Source organism: Cebus imitator, unplaced genomic scaffold (assembly GCF_001604975.1).
Source record: "Cebus imitator isolate Cc_AM_T3 unplaced genomic scaffold, Cebus_imitator-1.0 Scaffold285, whole genome shotgun sequence".
NCBI lineage: Eukaryota > Metazoa > Chordata > Mammalia > Primates > Cebidae > Cebus > Cebus imitator.
In genome coordinates, this window is record NW_016107600.1 from 208225 (window position 1) to 217453 (window position 9229).

General features: G+C 53.1%; 1 protein-coding gene across 1 annotated transcript; it reads right to left on the reverse strand.

Annotated features, from left to right (window-relative positions):
* Positions 1-919: 919 nt before the first annotated feature.
* On the reverse strand, positions 920-8853 carry KRT74 (keratin 74). Its single transcript, XM_017501744.2, has 9 exons — positions 8323-8853; positions 7457-7671; positions 6952-7012; positions 6389-6484; positions 5699-5863; positions 4906-5031; positions 3258-3478; positions 2789-2823; positions 920-2299 (listed from the first exon to the last, which is right to left on the reverse strand). Exons 1-9 carry the CDS (start codon positions 8791-8793, stop codon positions 2100-2102), a joined length of 1590 nt encoding a protein of 529 aa, XP_017357233.1. The 5' UTR covers positions 8794-8853; the 3' UTR covers positions 920-2099.
* Between the last annotated feature and the right edge of the window lie 376 nt (positions 8854-9229).

The window sequence follows — 9229 nt, forward strand, 5'->3', positions numbered from 1 at the left end:
AGGTCACTACTTAGGCCAGGGGCCCCCTCCTCCGGAGGCCCGGCACTATTATCCTGAAGCCTGTAGAGGAGAGCATCCTTTTCGGCACGACTGTGACACAAGAGCAATTGGAAAGCTGCTTAGATGGCTAGACTCTGCCAGCCACAGCTGAGGGACTTGGAAATCTACCCAGCCCCACTAAAGATTAAGCATCTCTAATCCAAAAGTCTGAAATCCAAAGTCCTCCAAAACTTTTGGAGCACCAACATGATGCTACAAGTGGAAAATTCCATGCCTGACCTCATGTGATGGGTCATAGTCAAAACACAGTCAAAACTTTGTTTTATGCACAAAAAGTATTTAAAATTTGTATAAAATTATCTTTAGTCTATGCATAAGGTATATATGAAACATAAATGAATTTCATGTTTAGATTTGGGTTCCATCCCCAAAATATCTCATTATGCACATGCAAATATTTCAAAATCCAAAATCAGAAATGCTTCTAGTCCCAAGCATTTTGGGTAAGATATACTGAATCTGTACTGACTTGGGAAATCTGAGGTCTCCCACTCCCTACTAAATAAGTACGTTAAAGTCTATGTTCAAACCTACCGTGATGCTGTGATTTAAATTCTCCCTCCAGAAGCCATCTTTCTAGTTATTTGATTAAACTCTCCTCCTCCAGGAAGGCTTCCTCGCTTAGCCTCTCCATTCTGGTCACTTCTCAGTGTTGCTGCCCTAGGCTGCCCTTGCCTGATTTGCATGAGTGTGTGTCTGCCTCTTCCAGCAGCCTGAGACTGCTTCCAGAGCAGCCTCATCTGGGTTGGCCTGCAGCTTCCCAGCAAGAGTCCTGCACACATGCAGGGGTGAAATGGAGAGTGGCACATCATCACTGGAGGGTGGAACATTCAGAGAGATTGACAGACCGACAGAAGTGTACCTCTGACACCACTCAAGGACAGTTTATTGAATATAAAGCAGAAATTCAGAGTCTTTAATCCAAGCAAAAGAGAAACTAGTTGCCACCATTCTTAGGAATATCTACACCCTGAGCCACAATGTCCGGACTAGGCAGTACCACCCAGAGACAGAAGAGCACACTCCGCTCACTGAGCTCAGCTCATGGCACCAGAAATTGAGAGTCAGAGGCCACATAGGACACAACCCCAGTGAGAGGGCTGAAGACAAATCACATACCCACAGTCCTGAACAAAAAGTAATGTAATTACACTGCCCTCATCAAAAAGAACGGTGACTTTGTTAAAGAGACAGTGACATGCCATGGAAAGAGCATAGGCCCTGGAGTCAGCCAGGCCCGACTCTGGCGCATAGGTGGGTGACTGGGGCCAGTTCTGCAGCCTCTCAGGATCAGGCTCCCAGTCTGTTCCCAGGATGCTGATCGCATCTTCTTTGCAGGACTGGATGAGAATTAGAGGCAATGCATGGAGGGTGCCTGGCATCTAGTAGGTGCTTGACAAATGATGGTAGCTATTGCTGATAATAAAGGAGGTGGGTGGGTGAAACAGACTGGCAGAGAATCCCTACTTCTCCTTCACTTGGCTTTGCGGAGATGAGTACGGCTGGTGGTCTGCAGATGTACACACGCTGTCCTACGTATTGGCGTTGTCCTGCCAAGCTGTTTGTGGTGGAGCGAGTAAAGGCTGTCTAACTTCTCACCACCTGGTTGCAGGTCTCATGTTCAACCTGCCATGCTGGCAGGGGTTGTAAAACCTCTCAGACAACAGCTAACTTGGCCTAAGCGCAGAAGAAACTAGCCCCTCCCCTGTCCTCTCTTGCTCCTACCCTCTCTCTAGGGATGATCACAGCTTCCTTAGGGCCAAGAAGGTTATAATGGCTTGTGCCTCCAAAGCCTCCTACCAGCCGAAGGCAGCAAGGAAAATAAGAAGTCGTAAGTCGACATGGGACCTAAGGAAACAGGCCAGGTGACCATATCCATCAGAGCTTGAAAGTCAAAAGCTAAACCACGATGCAGACAGTTGAGTGTACTACAGACAGTTTTAAGACTTGGGGGCTGAGGATTCGGGTGTGGCAGACACCTTTGTGGGGCGGTAAAGTCACCTCTTCTTCCAGGTGCTGAAGTGGGTGAGCCCATGGATCTAGCGGGTGGTTTTCCTGGCAGGGGTGCTGGCTGGGGTGCTCTTGCCCTGGGAGTCCTTGAGGTCTCCCCCTCGCGCCCCTTTGGTCTTGGTCTGCCCGCTCCGGGTGCCACCAGAGCTGCCTGCCACAGCGCTGGCCTTGAGGTCCGCACCTGCAGAGCTGGGGTGGTGGTAGGTGTAGCTGTTGCTGCTGATGATGGCTGAGGAGGAGGGGCCGAGAGCAGGGGAGAGGACCAGTGTCAATCAGCAGGTAACAGCAATGGTAACAGCTGCCTCCAAAGGCTTCTCTACAACAACACCCTATTTAATCTGCAGAATGACCCTTAGTAGTCCAGAAGCACTACAGAGATGAATTGAGAGACTCTTATTAGGAGGACTTGGTGTGAGGCGAAGATCCCATAGGATAGATACAGTCCATGCCCTCCTGGAAATTCTAGGAAAATCCACATCCCCAACCCTTTCTCCAAATGACAACACCCCAGGGGAGAGACAGGAAGGGAAAAGGGTGGGCATGACCTCAGTCACCATTTCATAGGGTGAAAAAGGAGTACTTTTCTTTGAAGCCCAAGAACCTTCCCAAGATAGCAACACAAACTTCTGCGTGGGGTGAGACAGTAAATGGAGGTGACATCACTTTGTCTCAGGGTCTCCAGCTTTCCCAACCCAATGTGTCTCTCAGGAATACTCACAGATGCTTACAGAGGATGGATTCTCACCAGACATCCTGTAAGACAGAAAGTTAGAGGAAGATAAAAGCTCAGTGTCCAGATTCCACTAAACCTTAACGGGCTCCTGCTTTTATATGTGCATCATTTAAACTCATAACAGCATGAGACTGACACTATCACCTTCATCTTATACATGAGAAAACAAGAGGCCTGGAGATATTAGATGATTTATGGGAACCACACCACTAGCTTGCCGTCAAGCCGATAATTCGCCCCAGGTCTCTCTGAGCCCCCGGTTCTCTTCACAGCAGCACGCGGCCGCCTGTGGGTCACATCTGACTTTCCCTTGCAGGAAGCTGCCTCTGAGTCCAGGAAATCGCCACGTCCCTTGCTTGTATTGGCGCTAACCCTGTTGTTCTTTATGTGGCCCCTCAGCCAGGCAGGAGCCACCCCCAGCCCCTTCTCACCCTTTCCCCTCCGCCCCGCCCACCTGCACTCCTCGCCCTCCAGCAGTTTGCGGTAGGTGGCGATCTCCACATCCAGGGCCAGCTTCAGGCTCATGAGCTCTTGGTACTCGCGCAGCATCCGCGCCAGCTCCTCCTTAGCCTGGTGCAGGGCACCCTCCAGCTCGTCCAGCTTGGCCTGGGCGTCCTTCAGGGCGCAGTCCCCCCGCTGCTCAGCGTCGGCAATGGTTGTTTCCAGGCTGGCGCACTGAATGGCAAAGAGCAGAGAGACCATCGGAATAGAAAATGACATTTGGATCACACCGGTTAAATGGAACAATGCCCTCATTTTGCAGATGGGGCCCTAGGTGACAAGGAGTAAAAGCTGCAAAGCCAATACCAGAACTTTGTCTCTTCTATTTTCTATTGCAGAGGAATATCAAAGTGCCGTCACATGGAGCTGTGAAGTGGTTGCATTTCAGGAGGTCAGGAAGAAATGCCATGTTTGAAAAGTTAGGTAGTGCCTGAGGCTGGAGGCCATCAGCATCTACAGATTCAAAATACTCCAGGTCCAGGAAAATCATGCCCGATCCCCCAGCTAGGATGGCTTCGAGGATGAGACAGTGTGCCAAGGTCCCATTGCGATCAGATTCCTGCTGCAGGATCTCTCCCTGGTGGGATCCTTCCAATCTGTTAGCATCCAGATGAGTGTTTCTGGACTCCAGCACTCTGTGGGGCAGGTCTGCCTGAAGGATATCACATCTAGCCTTCCCTTAGAGCAGGAAGTAAGGCCCTAAATTATAGGCACAGCCTCAGAAGCCGGACTCTGATGAACGTCTGGGGGCATTGCGATGCCTGGTGCTAACAGAGCAGGAGGAACTGTGCTCATGGAATTTGTGAACTGGCCAAATGCAGAGTGGCAGAGCTGTCCCTGTGTTGCCCCACAGAGCATGGAGGGTTGTAGGGGCGCCGGAAGGAGAACAGGCTGAGATCTTTCTGCTGGGCAATTTTATCGCTAGCAGAGTGGACCTGGTTCTCAAAGAGGTCACAGAAGGATCCTTGAGCCTCCAAAATCATATCCCCACTGACGCAGTGTTTAAGATTTGCTGCTGTCAGGTAAGACAGCCCCACCCACTGACTAGCATGGAAGTAGCGCTGTGGCACAGGGCAAGGGAACCCTGGAGAGCTTCGTCAGCGGCTGTGTCCCTCGGTTGCCAGACCATGCCCCTCCGAGGGCAGGAACCTGGTGCGGCCACAGAGGCACCTGATGCCTACCCCCTGTGCCCCACATATGTTCTGTGTCTAGTGGGAGGAGGAGGCAGAGGGTCTGCCCTCAGTGGGGACACCTGAAGGGGACATGGGGCAGGTTCGTTGGACACAGAAAAAGTCTGCAGAAGAGGAACCTGGGTTCTAATCCTAGCTCTATTATTACCAGCTGGGGACCCTGGGCAAGTCTCTTCCTCTTCCCAGTCCAGTTGCTTTATCTGCAAACTGGGGAGTCAGAGAAACAGGCTTGAGGCTCCTCCCAGTTCTGGTGGAGTGCCAGATCTGATGGCAGGGGACTGAGGCAGGGTGGGAAAGGGGCACTGTGGGTGGCCCAGGGACCCCTCAGCCCGGCAGGGGAGATTTCCTTATTCCCAAAGGGCAGGCCCCATTTCCACATCCCAGAGCCATCTCCGAGGGGCTGCTGCCCACCTGCCTCTTCACATTCCCGATCTCACACCGGATCCTCTGGATGAGCCGGTTCAGCTCCGCCATCTCGCTCCTGGTGTGTTTCAGGTCGTCACCGTGCCGACTGGCCGCCAGCTGCAGCTCCTGGATCTGGTTTCCCAGAGACAGGAAGTTGGCGATGAGACAAGGGCACTGGGGAAGGGTCCTGTGCATAAGCCACCCCTGCCACCCTGGCTGTGAGTGGGATTCAATGGAGCTAAAGAGAAGCACTGGAGCAAGGGCCTGGGTGCCCAGGTGAGGGGTTTTCTTCCTGATGCCCCAAATCAGTTTGCCCAAGGCATAGCTCCGTACTTAGAGCATTCCTGCCCTTCCACTTCTTTTTGGAAGTCTTCCTGTAGGGATCAGGAAAGAGCTACAGGCTTCTCCTTCTCCCGCTCGCCCCCCGACAATCCACCCATAGCTACCCACCCCCAAGTCTGTGACTCTCCCTCTGCCCTGTGGCAACATGTCCCCATTCCTATAAGTGCATTTGTTTTGCCACCTCACTTCTTTCACATGCAACAGAGAGAGACAGGCAGCTCTTGGATGGAGGAAAGAAGTGAGGGGTCCTCTCTGTTGCATATATGCAATACACACCAGTTTCACGATTCATTTTTGATAACAAGCTGTACTGAGAATTCATTTTGCCCTTGAACCCTTGGTTGGAACCATTCTTTCATTCTGCATGCCCATAAAGGTATCCCGCACATTCACTGCGGCGGTGACCTTTCCCAGGAAGCAAGGGGCCGCTGCAGGAGGAAACCCATTCAGTGCCTACCTTGGTCTGGTACAGGGCCTCAGCCTCGGCCTTGCTCTTCAGGGCGATCTCCTCGTAATGCATGCGGACCTCGGCAAGGATGCTGTCCAGGTCCAGGTCCCGGCTGTTGTCCATGGACAGGATTACGGAGGTCTCACTGGCGTGAGTCTGGATCTGAGCGATCTCCTGCATGGAGAGAGGAGGACAGAATCAGAACCCCCCTGGCTTCCCTCCTCTGCCCCCTCAGTCTTCTGGGCCCATGGTCCCTGGCCCCATAGGCTGCTAGGAGCCACAGCGCCGAAGTAGGGGGAAGAAGTGCCCTCTGGGATGTGTCTGCAGGGCTGAGGGAGAGCAGCTCACAGCAGCAGGAAGCCTGCATGCGGCAGGCACCCTCTGGCACATGCACGTGGGTGAAGAATGTATTTTCCACAATGTCACAGATGCAAGGGTCTGTGCTTTAGTAGGACCTCACTGGGCCATCTTTTCCTGCCTGTGGGCAAGGCCACTATTGTGTTCTGGATCGATTTCCTCCTGTGTGTATGGCCTCCAGGGACCAGCATCCTGCCCTTCCACAGTCTTCTGGCGCAGGATTTTGTACCTTTCCATGAAAACATCTTTCACTGTGTTGATCCTAAGCCTCTCCTGTTGGCATTTCCCTGGAAGAGTTGGGAAGGAGGTGGGGTGAGGGTGGGGGGACAGGAGTGTCCTCACCGCATCGTACAGACACTTGAGGAACTTGATGTCTTTCTCCAGAGAGTCCACTTTGGCCTGAAGCTCCACCTTGACTGCATAGGCTGCATCCGCATCCTGCCAAGAGGCCCCAAAGTCATTGGTGGATGCAACCCTCATCCCATAGCTGCCCTGCCCAACCCCTGCCCCAAAGCCCCCTGATTTCCTGCTTTCTACCCACAAAGGAAAGCTCACTCAATATCAGTTTCCTCCCAGACTCCCTGAAGCTTTGGGAATAGGGAAAGGAGGATGGGGCTGCTCTTGTTATGCCTGGAGAAAACAAGGCCCAGAGGGGTAGTGGGTTTTCTCAGGTCACACAGCAAGGCTGAGCTGGACCAGAGTTTCACAGTTCCCAGACCAGAATCCTCTGTCTGTCTCTGTCCATTTCCCAAGTGTGTGTCTCTCCTCTCCAACTCACTGGAGACCAGGACTATGACTCCATCCTCACCAGGCACCAGTCCCTCCCCAGATGCCTGGGCTGAAGTCCTGAGTTGTTAGGATGGGGATGCGAGAGGTCAGGATAAAGAGGCTCTTCCTTCCCTTACCTTCTTGAGCACCACAAACTCATTCTCTGCTGCTGTGCGCTGATTAATCTCCACCTCGTATCTGCCGGCAGGGAGAGAAGATGGCCTCAGCCCCCTTAGCCAAGGAACTTTCTCTTCCTGCTGGCCAGGCAAACTTTTGGGATGCAGAGTCTCTGCAGGGCCTGAGCAGTAAGAGGCTAGTGACAGGAGTAAGATGCCCCTGAGCTGCCTCACTTGCCTCCCACCCTTTGCATGTTAGCAAAACACCCAGGTGCCTATTGGGCCCCCCACACCAGCAACTGAAACTTTCAGTGGGTCAAGGAACACAGGAACTCCTTCCTATCAATCAGGCCGGAAGTTATCATCAAACAAGGTAGGCCCTTCCCCCCAGCCGGAGAAGGGAATGTGAGCTCCTGACCCTGGAGCATACCACCCTCCCAACTCCTAAAAATTAATGGCACAGAGATCAGGTGAGCCCAGAGCCATGGGGAACATGGTCTGTGACCCTTGGGTGGGGCCTGCTCACCTCTTCTTGTAGTCCTCCACCAGGTCCCTCATGCTCCTCAGCTCAGAGTCCAGCCTCACCCTGTCCCCCGACAGCATCTCCAGCTGCTTCCGCAGGTTGCTGATGTAGCCCTCAAAGATGGGCTCCAGGTTCTTCCTGCAGTTGCTCAGGTCCAGCTGCTGCAGCAGCTCCCACTTGGTCTCCAGCACCTGGTTCTGCTGCTCCAGGAACCGCACCTGGAACCCAAATCAACAGACACCTGGAACCACATGTGGGTGCAATCATGCCCCGTGGACACACACCATTAACTCCCCAGGTTTTGCCACAGACGGTTGTAAAGTCATTTTCCTCATGTCTTGACTCTCCACCCTGGCCATTCCACACAGACTAGACCCTTTCCAAGTGCTCATTTCCTAGCCTTCTTGACAAGCAATCTCTGAAGCCTCACTCAAGGAAATTCCATAGCTTTCACAGCTTTCTTCTATTGCTTGGCCCTGGTCCCAAGCCATTTCCTTCCTTATGTCTCAACTAAGTGTCTCTTCCTGTACCATGAGCCCTTCCGTTTGGAACAGTGCTGGATTCTATTAGTCTTTCATGTTCTTGGAAGATCCAGCTGTCCTCAAGAAACCAATCACTTTTTTGTTAAGGAAGGGCTGCTCTTTACCTAGCTTCCCATCCTTCTCTGTGAAATCCCCAAAGAAGCCAATACATTCATGTATTCCTCCGTTCTCTGTGCTTCACAGACCTGCTCTCCTTCCCTAATGATGAAGAAGCCCTCCCCGAGCCCAGCTGCACCTTTCCAGCCACAGTGCCCAGTCCATGCCCAGGCAGCAGGAAAACTGCTCAGGCCTCAAGCGCCTGCCTCATCCTCCTCCTGTGAGACCCACCTTGTCGATGAAGGAAGCAAACTTGTCATTCAGTGCCTTGATCTGTTCCCGTTCCTGGGTGCGCACCTTCTGGATCTCGGGGTCCAGCTCCACGTTGAGGGGGGCCAGGAGGCTCTTGTTGATGGTGACCTGGTGGATGCCCCCGGGTGGGCACACAGATGGACATGCAGGCCCCAGGCCCACACTGCCAAACATGCTGCCTGCAAAGCCGCTGGCCCGGCCCGCTCCATACCCAGAGCCAGGCCTGAAGCCATAACCTCCAGCCCGAATGCCACCACCAGCCACACTGAAAGAAATACACCGATTCCCTCTGAGGCTGTAGAGGCTCCGACTGCCGAAGGCAGCTCCAGCCCCTCTGCCAGCTGCAGAGTGAGAGGCCAGGCTGCCCACAGCTTTCCTCGGCACCACTGCCGAATGCACGCTGAAGTTGCCCTTGTCGCCACCGGACTTGACGTTCAGTTGCCGACTCATGGTGGGAAAGGTGGCGTTGACAGAGCTGGAGGAGAGCCGTTGCCAAGGGGTAGAGAACACACTGATGGGACACCGGGACTACTGCCTCCTTTTATCCCGGTTGAGCCCAGGACACCGGAAAAGGGCGTCTCTCCTCTATCTCCTTTCACCTGCTGAAGGGCCAGGGGCTATGGGCAATTGGTAGAACAGAGATCTCCAAGCCCTTTGCAGCAACAAAGCTCTTCTGATAGCAAGTGGAATATGCTTCCCTTGCAGACTGGAGTGGTCTAATTTGGAGTTTATCTGTGCTCCCTAATAAGGGACCTGAAGAGTTATCCCCTGACGAGATCTCTTAGCTTTATTTTTCCAGTGCTACCTCTTTCTTGCTTATCTGTCAGCAAGGGGCAGGGGAAATGCCTGGCTTTCCCCAGAGGAAGCTCACCTGAAAAAACACCAG